Source organism: Paroedura picta, chromosome 1 (genome assembly GCF_049243985.1).
Source record: "Paroedura picta isolate Pp20150507F chromosome 1, Ppicta_v3.0, whole genome shotgun sequence".
In the NCBI taxonomy this organism is placed as follows: Eukaryota; Metazoa; Chordata; class Lepidosauria; order Squamata; family Gekkonidae; genus Paroedura; species Paroedura picta.
In genome coordinates this window covers 57,078,186-57,092,764 of record NC_135369.1, presented here as the reverse complement: position 1 = coordinate 57,092,764, position 14,579 = coordinate 57,078,186, and the positions used below count along the sequence as shown (strand labels likewise).

Below are 14,579 nucleotides of genomic sequence, written 5' to 3'. Positions count from 1 at the left end.
AAAGTCTCAGTAGATAATTGAGTACATTGTATGCTTTGGCCATATCCATCTGGTTTATCTTCCTGGGTTCAATGCTTTTGAAAAGTGCCCCCCCCCCCAGCTTTTCCACAGCATCATGTACATCCTAGCTTTTCTCTGATTTTTCTCATTGCATTGATGGCAAAATCTTAACATAGGATATTTTCCTACAAATATGCTACAATATATCCCTGTTTCTTTTTCTTTCTTTTAGGGGTGCGCCTAGACAGAGTACGTGGTGGTCGCCAGAAGTATAAGCGCAGAATAGATGCAGAGAATAGCCCATACCTGAATCCTCAGCTAGTTCAGCCAGCCAAAAAGCCATGTAAGTAATATTTCGTTGTTTTCTTGGGGTTTACACAGGAGGCGGATCTTGATGCCATTAAAATCTCAGTAAAGTAATATTCATTATGTTCCTTACACTGACAATTTTGTAAACTATTCATGTCATCACTGTCTTTTCTTAGAACAGTCAAAGAAGAGATGCTTTTACAGGTGAGAGCTTGCTAATGCACAGTTTATTCAGTGCAAATTTTACATTTACAGGTGATCTTTATTTTCAGTGGTACATAAAATGGCTCATGCTGTGATCATTAGTTCATTGAAGCCTCTAGTCTCAGATTTTACAACAAAGTGATTTTTGTAGTTTTCACTAACTAAATGAGTTTGACTGCTCAACCTCCCAATGAAAATACATTAGGAGCCTCATTAATTTATAGCTATAATAGGTTGACACTAGCTAGTATTAGATTAAAATGGGAATATGCCACACTTACAACAAGTATAGATTTGTAATTGCCTCACTGATGTTCCTGTGGAGGTTTTTTGTTGTTTTGTTTTATGGAGTCTTAATTTTCTTTTCTCCAGTTAATACTGAGAGAGAGAGAGAGAGAGAGATTGCTTTAAGAATTAATGCAAGATTAACACTAATTCTCAAAAAAATGACTGTCATAAGAATATGTACTGCTTTTCTAGATCAGACCAATGATGCCTTTTCTTGTCAAAGGTCCTGTTTCACACAGTGGCTAACCAATAGCCATGGAGGGTCAACAAATCATAAAGGGCAAGGATTCACCCTCATGTTGTCTCCTATGAATGGTATTCAGAGGTTTACTATCTCTACAAATTGAGGTTCCCTTTAGTCATTGTGGCTAGTAGCCCACTGATGGACCTATGATCTCTCAACCTTAAGTCTTACAAATGCACTTTTAAAGACATCAGTGGTAGTGGCCTGTACTGCATCCAGTAGCAATGAATTCCAGTATTTGTTGATTGAAGAAGTGCTTCCATTTATTTGTTTGGAATCTACAGGCCACTAACTTCATTGAGTACACTCAAGTTCTAGTATTATGGAGATAAAGCTATCTTTTCCCACCTTAGTATGAAGACAAAATCAGGTGGGTAGCTGTATTGGGATGAAGCAGCAGAACAAAGTTGGTGTCCAGTGGTACCTTTAAAACCAAAAATTGTTTATTCAAGGTATATGCATATGAAAGCTTATACCTTGACTAATTCTTTTGTCCTAAAGGTACCACTGGACTCAAATGGTTCTTTTTATAAATCTCTTTCATCTCCTCCTTTACTTGGTATTTTGTAGACAAGGAAGCCCCAGACTCTTAGGCTTTCTCAGTGGGAAGATTCTTCTACTTATTAATTTTGCTTGGATGGAGCAGTCAGGAGAGACACACGTGGAGCGTTTAGGGAGGTTGGGGACACCCACCTAGCCAGCCAGATCAGCCGAATCAATCCTGGTGATCAATAGGGTGACAGATGTCACACCAGATTGCCCTCACATCCTAACTGACTGATCTAAAATTTCCTGGATCCTCCCTGAAGCCCTCTTTAAATCTGGCATTTTGTTTGCTAGTTTCCAACCCTCGGGTTGAGAGACCAAGTTTTAGTGACAACTTGTAGCTGTTGATAAGAACAACAATTTTGTATTTTAGTTCTTTAAGAACCTAGAACTTCAGGTACCTTTCCTAAAAACAGCCTCTCTGGTATAGCCCTATGTTTTCCACAGTGAAAACAAGCACACACAAAAAAATCCATTCCATTTTTCCAACTGCTTATTTTCATTAAGCTATTCTTTCCCTCTTTTGTCATCCAGCGTCCTAACCACTTTCCTGACCAGTTTTCTGTTCCCGATATAGTTCAAGAAAATCTTTTTGTTTGTCTTAATGGTTTTGGGAATCTGCTCCTCAGAATCTTTTTTTGATCACCTCTTGTCAACATACATTTATTTTGCCTGAACCTGTGTGCCTTTCATTCATCTCTTTTGGGCAAGGCTTCTGCTTTCTAAAGAAAACTGTTTGACTTCCTTGACTTGGATTGGCATTGTTTTAGACTTGGTGTTATTTTTTCCTGTCATAGCATAGCATCCCCATAAAACAAGTTTGTTAGCCTATGGAAAAATGAATTGTTGGCTGAAAGTATTTGTGGATTCTTTTAGGTTTTGATTGTCACTTCAAAATTGTTGTTTCAACAGTGGCACCTGTGTCTGAGGGACAAATGTGATTCTGCTTTGGACAAGGAGGGGGGAACTCTTAGAATTATACTGATGGCACTTACCTGGTGATGTTCATCACTTCTCATTCATAGCAATGGACACAGCTATAAACAATCCACGTGAGCCTATGGAGACAGGGAGAGCAAATAAATACAATAAACTGTAAGCAAAAGGGCATTTTAGCTACGTCAAAGAGAAAAAAAATCAGTTTTACATAAAATTAAGGCTTAAGTGAACATATGGCATAGTTTCCCTTTCCCTTTCCAAAAAAACATTATGCTGATTATACCTTCAATTGTCCAATCTGGCATCTTCCACACAGTCAGCATAAGCTGTTCCACCACTCTGTAAATACAATCTAGGGCTGCATTAAGCAGATTTTGTGCATTATAATAAAAACTTTTTGGTAATACAATAAAATTCAATAAACTCTAATTCTTCATTTCATTAGAGCTTTAGATTTTCTGGATGCACAGATTGCCAGCTTTTCATTTATTTTATATAATGTGTCATTGAGTTGAATTACTGACAGCTCGACACACATATGCACAATTAGACCTTTTATTATAGACATAGGTTAACGCTGATGGGCTGAAAATGCCAGGAATCAAGGGGCAAAACCCACTGTGAATTTGTCATGTGCGCTGAAATGAATGAGAGGTGTTCAAGAATACTCACCCCCCCCCCATTTCAATAGAGTGTATGAAAGATTCCCTGTGGATTGTGCTCCCAGGTTTATAGCTGCGATAATTCTGATGGAGTATATTATGAAATTTTAAGAAGATTACTAAACCTTTGTCAGTAAGATCAAGACAAAACTGTCCTCCGGTTTTCACATAACGTTATTTTTTACACACTGGCTCTTTATAACTTTCCTTAGTTCATCCTGGGGAAAAAAATTATAAAGCTTAACTTTGCATCCGTTCCACTAAGTGTGGTGAGCAAACAGTAAAATCACTATGGTTGAGAAAGTAGCCCGGGAGATTTTCTGGATTCTGACAGATAGTTTGTGCACAACAAATGCAGTGGAATGAAAATTGGGTTTTATTGATTCTAATTAGGGAAATGTTAAATAAGATTTACCTAGAAACTGTGCTCGTGGCTATTCAGCTCCCTGACTGATAGGGTTTCATGAGCACATTCAGAACACCTCTGTGTTTGTACTTCAATATTTGGAATGCTGTTACTTGTAGAAAAATAATAGCAATTAGGAAACAACCACAATAGGGATGTCTGAGACTTTTTAAAAAAAATCCCCTTTGTTTCACCAGACCCTAGTCACCTCCTTGCGTTCAGCAATATGTGCTGACATTTTGTTATGAATAAATTAAATTGTATAGAACGCATACATGATGCTTCCAGTCAAATAGTTTCCAGGCTCCATTTTTATACAAATACTAACAAAACTGGTTGAAGAACTATTCATCCTACTCACCCATTGATTTGTTTGTTTCTTTGTTGAGCCAGAATGGTGTAGTCCATGGACTACAATTGCATCCTCATGGGAATTGTAGTCCATGGACATCTGGAGGGCCACAGTTTGACCACTCCTGGTGTAGTGGTTAGAGTCTGGAGAAACTGGTTTGAATCCTCATTCTGCCATGGAAATCAGCCAGAGGACTTTTGCCAGTCGCACATTCTCAGCCTACCTCATAGAATCATAGAATCATAGAGTTGGAAGGGGCCATACAAGCCATCTAGTCCAACCCCCTGCTCAACACAGGATCTGCCCAAAGCATCCTAAAGCATCCAAGAAAAGTGTGTATCCAACCTTTGCTTGAAGACTGCCAGTGAGGGGGAGCTCACCACCTCCTTAAGCAGCCTATTCCACTGCTGAACTACTCTGACTGTGATTTTCCCCCCTGATATCTAGCCTATATCGTTGCACTTGAAGTTTAAACCCATTACTGCATGTCCTTTCCTCTGCAGCCAGCAGAAACAGCATCCTGCCGTCCTCCAAGTGACAACCTTTCAAATACTTAAAGAGGGCTATCATGTCCCCTCTCAACCTCCTTTTCTCCAGGCCGAACATCCCCAAGTCCCTCAACCTATCTTCATAGGGCTTGGTCCCTTGGCCCCAGATCATCCTTGTCACTCTCCTCTGTACCCTTTCAATTTTATCTACGTCCTTCTTGAAGTGAGGCCTCCAGAACTGCACACAGTACTCCAGGTGTGGTCTGACCAGTGCCGTATACAATGGGACTATGACATCTTGTGATTTTGATGTGATGCCCCTGTTGATACAGTCCAAAATGGCATTCGCCTTTTTTTACCGCTGCATCACACTGCCTGCTCATGTTTAGTTTAAAATCCACAAGTACCCAAAGGTCTCGTTCACACACAGTGTTACCTAGAAGTGTATCCCCCATCCAGTAGGCATGCTTTTCATTTTTCTGACCCAGATGCAGAACTATCTACGTTATTGGGATGTTATTGTAGGCACTGACCGCTGGATCCCCGTTAATATAAAATGTATGAACCTCTATGGTCCAAGTGGTAATTATAAGTGAAAACTTGGTGGAAAATTATACAGAATCATTCACTTTGAATTATAAGAACAAAAGAGTCACTGAGGAAGACGTTTTGGTTGAAAACAAGCTATAAGTTCCCGGGGCTCATTTTTACTCTGCCTTGAAAATAGAATGAATTCACATATTGAATTGCCATAATCAGCTTGGTCGAATTTATACCTCACATTCCAGACACTTTGCAGAATATTTGAGGCAACCTTGTGAGAAATCTAAGTAAATGACAAAATAGAACATGTTGATGAATATTTTTTCTTTGATAATTGTCTCCAACTTTGCACAAAGTTAAGCTGTCTGGTTGATGGCAATTTGATTTCAGCAGTCTGGCTGTGTTTAAGATTGCAGCCAGTTTAAATGGCTCGCAGTTAGGCAGTAGTGTTGCTATAATTAAATTCCCATTGCTTTCTGTGTTTTTCAAAGGCCGTCTGGACATTTATGTAAATATCAACATTACCATTCTCTGAGGATAGAGAACCCAGTCTATAGATCTAAAAAAATTTTCCACAAAATTACAAAGTACTAAGCGCCTATATGTTTTTTAGTGCTTGGTGAACCTTGACTAGTTTTCAAAGTATAGGACAGCATATTATCTCCCCACTTAACCCTTTAATTCTTTGTGGGATAGAGAAAAGAGTTCCAGTATATTCTGTCCCATCTAATGCTTATTCATGAAATTTGTTGTTACAAACATGTTTACTGTCAGATATTTGTTGAGATATCTATTTGATACCTTCATAAGGAATCTTCAGGCATTCTGTGGTACCATTTTAAAAATAAGAATCAGTGTTACCAGGCTGATTTGAAATTGTCCCGTCTTTTTATATAAAGAATATTTTTAATGGGATGTAAGGGGGGAACCTTGAGAACTATTCTAATGTTGCTGTGGTATGCTCTAAAATGAGCTGAGGCACATTAGGGAATTGTTTGGACTTACTCAAGCCCTGATTTTTAAAAGCAGATAAAAATGTGCTTAACTCTCAACAGAGGGCCTGAGTACCAGATACCACTGTAGTTAGAGAGAGCCAAGGTTCCTACAGGAGGCTCTGAAAGCTCCACCCAGGCAAAAGCTCTGTTCAGAAGACTGGGAATTTTGGTACTTCCCGACTGAACTTGCCTGCCTCCAGACTTACCATGATTACTCCCTAAGACCCCAAGAACATGGAAACCAACAAACCCATTCCATAGCCTGCAGCAGCTAATTATATTAATTTATAGAACCTATTTTTGCCTGACAATAAGACTTTGTTGGCTTACAATGAGAGAACATTGAAACACAAAATAGTCTTTTTTATTTCTTAGGCAGGGGCATTAATGTGAAATGTCTTCCCACAGTCCTTAAATGTTTCCAACATGCACCATATCTGCTGTGTAAGGAAAGAAGACAGGTACTTTGGCAGGGTTGTGTGGACTGGTGAGAATGAGACAAAGTCCCAGTTTCCACTATAGTTCACTTCTCTAAGTGGCATTCTCAGGAGAGTAGACCTTGGTTTACACACAAACATACATTCACACTCAGAAGTAGAAGAAGAAGAGTTGGTTCTTATATGCCGCTTTTTCCTACCCGGAGGAGGTTCAAAGTGGCTTACAGTCGTCTTCCCATTCCTCTCCCCACAACAGACACCCTGTGGGGTGGGTGAGGCTGAGAGAGCGCTGATATCATTGCCCGGTCAGAACAGTTTTATCAGTACTGTGGCGAGCCCAAGGTCACCCAGCTGGTTGCATGTGGGTGAGTGCAGAATCGAACCTGGCATGCCAGATTAGAAGTCCGCACTCCTAACCACTACACCAAACTGGCTCTCTATGAATCTCACAAGCCAGATGAGATATGAAAGATCTATCCTGAGGAAAGGTCAGATATTTCTGAATGAAAAAGAACTCTTGATTGAGAATCTGAAAAACTTTGAACAACTTTGCTCTCTTTAAAAGCAGCTGTATGGTGTTAAGAAGCAATTTGTATTCCTTATGTACACAATTTTTCACATTTATTTATTTATTGTATGTCTATACCACCCTTCCTTGAGGCTCAGGGCAGTTAACACAAAACATATGGATAATACAGCATAATTCATAACATCAGAAACAGCAATAACAGTGAATTCCATAACTGAAGACAACAAGAATTACATTTCCCAATAACAACATTAATTTTCTAACCATGATCCTGTACCTTGGTCAGTTTGGGTTCAGATTATGGGGAGGGATTCCTGGGGGCCCAGCAGATACTGTTGGATCAGTCGGCCTCAACCAAATGCCTGACAGAAGAGCTCCCTTCTGCAGGCCCTGCGGAACAGTGGGAGTTCAGGCAGGGCCCTGATCTCTTTACACCAGATGGGGGCCAGGAAAGCGCTGGCCCTAGTTGAGGTCCAACATGCTTCTTTGTGGCAAGGGGTCACCAGCCAGTTGGAAGTGGCAGTTGCAAAAGGGATTAAAAAAAAATCTCATTATAAAGGAAGAAAACCTTGGATTTTATCTTACCTTACTTCAGATGCTGAGGATTTTTCTCCTAGCCAGTCAATATCCAGTATCAGAGTAGTTGGAAGAAAATAAACATTCAAGTACAATAGTGCAACAAAGTAAGGTGCAAGTGGTGGCCAGATTTAGCCCTGCTCACCCACACATCCGTTTTTGCTGTTGTTTAAAAATGCTGGCTTCCCAGCTACCACATTTTAAGATCCTGAAAAGAAGGAAACATTTTTGAAAGCCTGTCTGTGGCTGCAGTGTAATTGGGGAGCAAATAATTTGTGAGAAAACATGCCTCTTACAGAAAACATGCCTCTTACAAGAAACAAAAAATAAAATAAAAATACATGGATATGATAGATTCAGTTAAAAATACGACCAATAAGCTATTGCTTTAGTGACCTGACTGGACAGCTCCTCTGCTATTCAGCATCCTGCTCTTTAGGCTTCTGGCCTCCATCTAGTTTTCCAGGATTCATGGACAGCTCCTGCGCTGATTAGGTGTTGGCAGACAGCCCTTAACTCTGATTGGGCTATGCTGCATCTTGTATTATAGAAGGAATGGAGGATAAAGCATAGCCCAGGGGTAGCCAAACTGTGGCTCTCCAGATGTCGATGGACTACAATTACAATGAGCCCCTTCCATGTCCATGCTGGCATGGTCTCATGGTAATTGTACTCCATGGACATCTGAAGAACCACTGGCTTGGTGTGTATGGGGGAGGGGAAATCTTTTTAACTGTTTCCTGAACTGGAATAATTGATTCTTTGAATTGAAGGAAGTGAGCAGTGGGCTCCCACAAAGATCAGTATTAAGACTAGAAGAATATAATTTGTTCACAGATCATTTGGATTTTTTAAAAAAATGTCTTTACTTATTAAATTTCTATACCACCCTCCCAATATGGCTCAGGGGCCAAGCAGTGGCATAGGCAAATTTTAAGTGTTGTGCGTAAATTGGGTGAGTGGGCAACTACGTGGCAAGCAAAGTTCAATGTGGATAAGTGTATACATACTATAACAAAAATACTATTTAAAACATATGCTCTGTGCTGGCTGAGATTGAGAGTAAAAGAGATCTTGGCGTTCATGTGGAAAACTCAGTGTAAATATTGACCCAAGTATGTGGCAGCAGTGGAAAAAGTAAAAACCCCATGCTAAGAATTATTAGGAAAGGGGCTGAAAATGAAATGGCCAATATTATAATGCCCTTGTATAAAGGTGTGGTGTGACCTCATTTGGACTACCGTCTGCAGTTTTGATCACTGTACCATGAAAAGGACATTGCAGACCTGGAAAAAAGTACAAAGTCAGGTAACCAAGATGATTATGGAGTTGGAGTACATTTCCTATAAGGAAAGGCTAGAAAACCTTTTACTCAGTTTAGAAACAAGATGGCTAAAGGGAGACACGATAGAGGTTTATAGCCCATGCTAGCCTGATTTCATGAGATCTCAGAAGCTAGTATTTGAAAAGAAGACAGCCAAGAAATACCAGGGTCACAACATGGAGACATGCAATGGTGAACATCTCTTGCCTTGAAAACCATATGAAGTTTCCATAAATCAGCTGCAACTTGATGGCAAAAAGCAGGGGAGACATGATAGAGGTTGATAAAATTATGCATGGAGTGAAGAAAGTTGGTAGAGCAAGCTCCCTTACCCATAATACTAGCCAAAGGAATCCTAAATCTATTTTTAATTATAAAATATTTATATCACACCTTTGCTCTTGGCTGTAAGCAGCTAGAGCACTTTTAACAATTTTGAACTTACTCGATGTAAGTCTAGGGTCCTCAGCCTTTCTGAATCTATGATTATTTTAAGTTTGAGAGTGAGTAGTGAGCACTATCACAAAATGGGTTCCACAAAATGTTAGTACCGATCCACAAAATGTTAGTACCGATCACAAGTGGGAGATTTGCAAGGTCTGAGTTACAGTCCCCATAGAAAGTGCTCCCAGGAAAGATCTCATAAATCCAATCCTCAACAGACTTTGAGGGCAGGTAGAGGAGAACCCCTGAGAGTTTGCTGTCTCTAGCTTGCACATGATCCATTCTATACTCTCCTGACAGGCGATCATTTTGACAGATAGAAGTTTCAGGAGTGTATAGGATGGATCCCATGCAAGATAGAGACATCAAAGTCGCAGGGAAACTCCCTCCGATGCTCTTCTGCATGCCCTCCAAGTTCTGCCCCTGTTGTCGCTTTGAAGTTTGGTAAACATTTAGAAGAAGAAGAAGAACAGTTGGTTCTTATATGCTGCTTTTCCCTACCCGAAGGAGGCTCAAAGCGGCTTATAGTCGCCTTCCCATTCCTCTCCCCACAACAGACACCCTGTGGGGTGGGTGAGGCTGAGAGAGCCCTGATATCACTGCCTGGTCAGAACAGTTTTATCAGTGCCGTGGCGAGCCCAAGGTCACCCAGCTGGTTGCATGTGGGGAAGCGCAGAATTGAACCTGGCATGCCAGATTAGAAGTCCACACTCCTAACCACTACACCAAACTGGCTCTCCAGTTTAGGCTGAATGGAGTCAGTCTGTCTGGAAATGTATCCATTCACAAACAGTTGGAAAGTTTGTGCTGGTTGACCCGCCAGAAACTTCATTTTTCAAACCACAAACCAGCCAAAAATTGTCACAAGCTTTCCTTCATGAGTCTGTCCATGCCCATCCCTGCACATTTTACAAGAATCAGTTTCTCTGTTTCAGCTTTATAAGTTGAATTTGCTGTTCTTCTGTGGCTGAGAGTCTTATATATTGTACTTACTACTGTGACTACCCTTCAAAAGATACTGTCCTCATCTCTTAATCTCCATGAAGTGGACCAGCGTAGGGGATGACATTTACAAGCAATCCGGTTTAATTTTATTTTATATATTCATTCATTCCCTGCATCCAAAGCAGTTTACATTCTTCTACTGTCCTCCATTTTATCCTCACAACAACCCTGTGAGGTAGGCTTGGCTGAGAGAGACTGATTGATCAAAGGTCCCCCACTGAGCTTCCATGGAATGAGTGGGGATTCAGACATTATTCTCCCAGACACTAGTCCAACTCTCCTATCCACTATACCACACTGGCTCTCTCTGTGGGTGGTTGGGCACTAAAGGTCAAAGAAACTTGCATGACGATAAAACCTGCTCTACAGGAAATTAGCAAGACAGACTGAGAGCTCAAGGTCTGCCGGCCTCTACAGCAGTACCCAGGGCATGTTAATTAACTATCTAATTAATTAACTGCATTTATACTTAACCTTTTTCCACAATGGAGAACCAAAGCGGCTTATATAATTCTTCCTTCTCCATTTTGTCCCTGCAATAACCCTGTGAGGCAAAGTAAACATAGAATGTGTGTCTGTCACTCAATGAGCTGCCAAAACAGAATGGAAATTCTAACATGTGTCTCCCAGATTTTAATCCAACACTTTAACCACTGCAGTCTTTGGTCTTTCAAGTCCTGTAACAAGAAGTCTCAGTTGAGTCAGCCCAGGAAGAAGGTAATCTGATTGCTGGCTCTTGAAATGGCTCAGTAATGAGCCCAGATTAAAACACACAAACAAATGCACACACATATGCACGCACTGCTTCTGGGCCACATATGAACTTGCATGTCTAGGCATGTAACTCCCCATCCATAAAAGTAATTACATTTTAATCTGCACTGATTTAGGGAAGCCTGGGTGGTGGTGTGTACCCTGGCAGTGCTCAAGGCCCAGCAGATGTCTGGCTGCTGATGCTAGCTTTATTTTTTATATAGCTGGTTGTATAAAATTACGCATGCATCTTGAAGCAGTGGTATAAGTAGCAACCACCTTCTTTATTTTAGTACATCAGGGCTACATACCGAAATTAATAAGGTAACTTTCTTAAAAACAGCACCAAACGTATCTGCTGTTGCAAGTCTTGGTTGGAGTCAGTAGTGCAAGTTGTGCAAAACTTAATGTTTATGATAATGATAGTGCCTCATTCTTCTTTACAGATAACAAGATTGTCTCCCATTTGCTGGTGGCTGAACCAGAGAAGATCTATGCTATGCCTGACCCCACTGTGCCAGACAGTGACATCAAAGCCCTTACCACTCTTTGTGACCTGGCAGACAGAGAGCTGGTGGTCATCATTGGGTGGGCTAAACATATTCCAGGTATGTACCAAGAAGTTTTGGTGTCAGTCCAGTGATTTCCATTCAATATAAACCATGACGTGGATTAATTTTATTATGGTGAAATGTGGTTAGATTTTGCCTGTGTTTAGTTTTGTTTCCAAAATCTTGTGCTTTTTATAACACCCTTTTGGAGGAAAGGAAGAGAACATGGCATAATTGTAGCACACACAAGAAGGTATCTTTAAATTCTATTGATTTTCAAGGAACTTCAGCATGAGTGACTGCTTGTTGGTTTGTAGACAACATTATTTTTATATTTGATATCCAGTAGAGGATGATGCTTTCAGCCTCATTATGTAAATGTGATTTTCTTCTTTTCATGAAAATGAGTCAAGCCATGAGTCATGAATAGATTATTTTCTTGCCCTCTCCTGCTTTATGATAGCTGTCCAGTGTTAAAGAGATATTTCCTAACCTTTAGAAGTTGGAGCCTCAAACTATTATAGTTCTTAATGTCTTGCCTTCTCTGGACGGAATCAGTGCTGGTACATAATAGGACTGGCTAACAAGAACAAGAAGGGAAAGGTTACTTTAGGGATTGTTGTCACTCCTTGCTTTGGCAACCACTAGAGTTCAGGAAAACACCATTTCTATACCTTATATATGTGATACTCTCTGTACAAAACTACTTCCCCTGTACAAGGGAGGAAAATATGTTTACATGAACCAAGAATATTGACCAAAGTTTTTAAAAAGCAGGGTTGCTGCCAAAGTCCATTCTCTGCTTCAAGCATGGGGGTGGGGGTATTTCCAGTTCCATTTCAGCCTCCTTCTTTGCAACCTATGCTGTTCCTGTCCTCATGGGCAGCATTCTGGGGAATTCAATAGATTTCAGAAGACTTCAGCAAAAATTTCACCCCATCCACTTCTGCTAGTATCAGTTCCTTACAACAGCAGAATGTGACCTTTGGATTCAACCTATTCAGTGTTAGGATATGCTATAGTGATTTTTCTGAGACGTATAGTGCAAATTCTTGCAGATTACTGTAATAAAGGGGAGCTAGTACAAACTTGACCTAAGATTTAAAATCCTGTGTGATGGCCGCTCACTGTCCTTAACTTACCACCACTGGGTAGCCCAAGTCATGTTAATATGGCCATGATGCACTCTTTTGAATGCCACATTGTCTTAATATTTCCATATTATACTTGCATAGCACAGAAAAGAGAACAATGATCAGGTTTATACACCTGCTTTTCCACTAGGACAGCGAGAACCTAAGATGGATAACAACATAAGAATTACGCTGAAAATGAGTACTGAGTTGTCCTTACTAAATATGCAATCAGCCGGTTCCTAATTCTGGGATAACCCTGATACTACACCCAAAGACATGGCAAATGCTTTAAAAACAATACAGTCCCACCCCTATCCAAGCCTTCCACCCAAAAACATAAAAAAACATTAAAAATTTGCCAAAACATGGCAAATGCTTTAAAAATAATACAGTCCCACCCCTTTCCAAGCCTTCCACCCAGTGCCTCAGGCCTGCTGTTCCAGTTAAGAATTAAATAGATGTAGCTAAATGTGGAGGGTCCCCTAGATCAGTGATCCCCAACCCCCAGTCCGGGGACCGGGATTGGTCCGTGCATCAGTCGGTACTGGGCCACGGCTCTGTCTAAGAAGTTAGGTGTTTCAGCACACCAACGTTGACCCAACTTTGCAGAAGTCCAGGTCATAAGGCTCCCCTTCTCCATTCCTGCTGACTAGGAATCCCTCATCTCATGTCCAGGAGTGCCTTATTCCCAGGGCAGCCCACACAACTCCGTGGCAACGAGGTTCCTGCCCACTGCCTTCAGCGACCACGTCGAAAAGAAACAGAGGCCAGATTGCTTCCCTGTCCTTCTCATCTGTTTGCCCAGTCAGAGGAGCCGTAGCGGCCACCAGCTAAGCCCACCCGTCCAGTGCCATCCAATGACAGGTCCTCTAGTAGACTACCCCCCCCCCGGGCCTCAATAAATTGTCAAGCATTGACCGGTCCACGGTGATAAAAAGGTTGGGGACTACTGCCCTAGATCTTCCTTGCTCTGGCCTCAACCAAAGACCTGGCAGAAGAGCTCTGTCTTGCAGCTCTTTTGGGAGCTTATTCTACCAGGTCAGGGCCAGGACCAAAAGGCCCTAACCCTGGTTGAGACTAGTCGAACCTTCCATGGACCTGGAACCTCCAACAAATTAGTACCCGCAGAGCGCAAGGTCCTTTGGGGGGCATTGCAGCCAGTTCCAAAGACAACCAATATGAATGCTTTGTTCACCACCTCTGAAAGGCCATTCCATAACAGAAAGGCAGAATCCAATGGCTTTAAATCTGAACACTAACACCTTGAGCTGAGGCTGGGAAACAAACTGATGAAGGGAGCTCAGAATAGGTGTGATATGCTCCCTACAGAGAGCCCCTCATGAGAGGTGTAATTTTACCAGGTGTAATTTCCATTTTCAAGGGCAGCCCCCTCTCCCCTGGCAGAACATGCAGCAATAAAGGTACTGTAGAGTGTGGCCAGGTCATCTGTCTGAACATAAGAGGCAAGCTTCTGTGTCATCTGCACCTTGAACCAAAAGGTGCAAATATTTTACTCAGTAAACCATTAACATGCATTGTGCTAACAAGATCATCTGATTCCCCAGTAGATCAGGGTCAAGCAAAACTTTAGAAGCCACCTAAAGTGGAAGCAAAATTCTTTCTTAAATCAACAACCTTTGTGACTAGCATCACCCCTGTGCCTTATGTATCTCGGTTTGAGGCAATGGGGGAAGTAGCTAAATGCCTCAACAGTTTCCTTGGGTTCTTGGAATGCATTTCTCCCACTACACAGACACCCTCCTCTCCTCTCCTCTCCTCTCCTCTCCTCTCCTCTCCTCTCCTCTCCTCTCCTCTCCTCTCCTCTCCCCTTGTCAGATTTAGAATATG

The 14,579-nt window shown here is 41.3% G+C and overlaps 2 protein-coding genes across 36 annotated transcripts in view; one reads left to right on the top strand and one right to left on the bottom strand.

Annotated features, from left to right (window-relative positions):
* The window catches only part of ESRRG (estrogen related receptor gamma), a 619,420-nt gene that overhangs the window by 541,668 nt on the left and 63,173 nt on the right, over positions 1-14,579 (top strand). For all 11 annotated transcript variants that reach the window (XM_077339358.1, XM_077339350.1, XM_077339409.1 and 8 more), the window contains 2 exons: positions 233-343; positions 11,491-11,652. In XM_077339358.1, the coding sequence (XP_077195473.1) occupies positions 233-343; positions 11,491-11,652 (273 nt within the window). The remainder of the gene's footprint in view (positions 1-232; positions 344-11,490; positions 11,653-14,579) is intronic.
* LOC143838304 (uncharacterized) overlaps positions 1-14,579 on the bottom strand; it is a 65,493-nt gene that overhangs the window by 31,049 nt on the left and 19,865 nt on the right. For 8 of the 25 annotated variants that reach the window (XR_013231354.1, XR_013231349.1, XR_013231325.1 and 5 more), the window contains exons 3-6: positions 10,766-10,835; positions 7,528-7,726; positions 2,587-2,649; positions 795-891 (exon numbers count right to left, since the gene is read on the bottom strand). Coding sequence is in view for 1 of the 25 variants with exons in the window: in XM_077339425.1 (XP_077195540.1) it covers positions 2,587-2,600 (14 nt within the window). In the remaining 24 variants the exon portion in view is untranslated. Of the gene's footprint in view, positions 1-794; positions 892-2,586; positions 2,650-3,317; positions 3,411-7,527; positions 7,727-10,765; positions 10,836-12,088; positions 12,176-14,579 lie in introns of all 25 variants that reach the window. The other 17 variants (XR_013231350.1, XR_013231359.1, XM_077339425.1 and 14 more) reach the window with 12 other exon arrangements.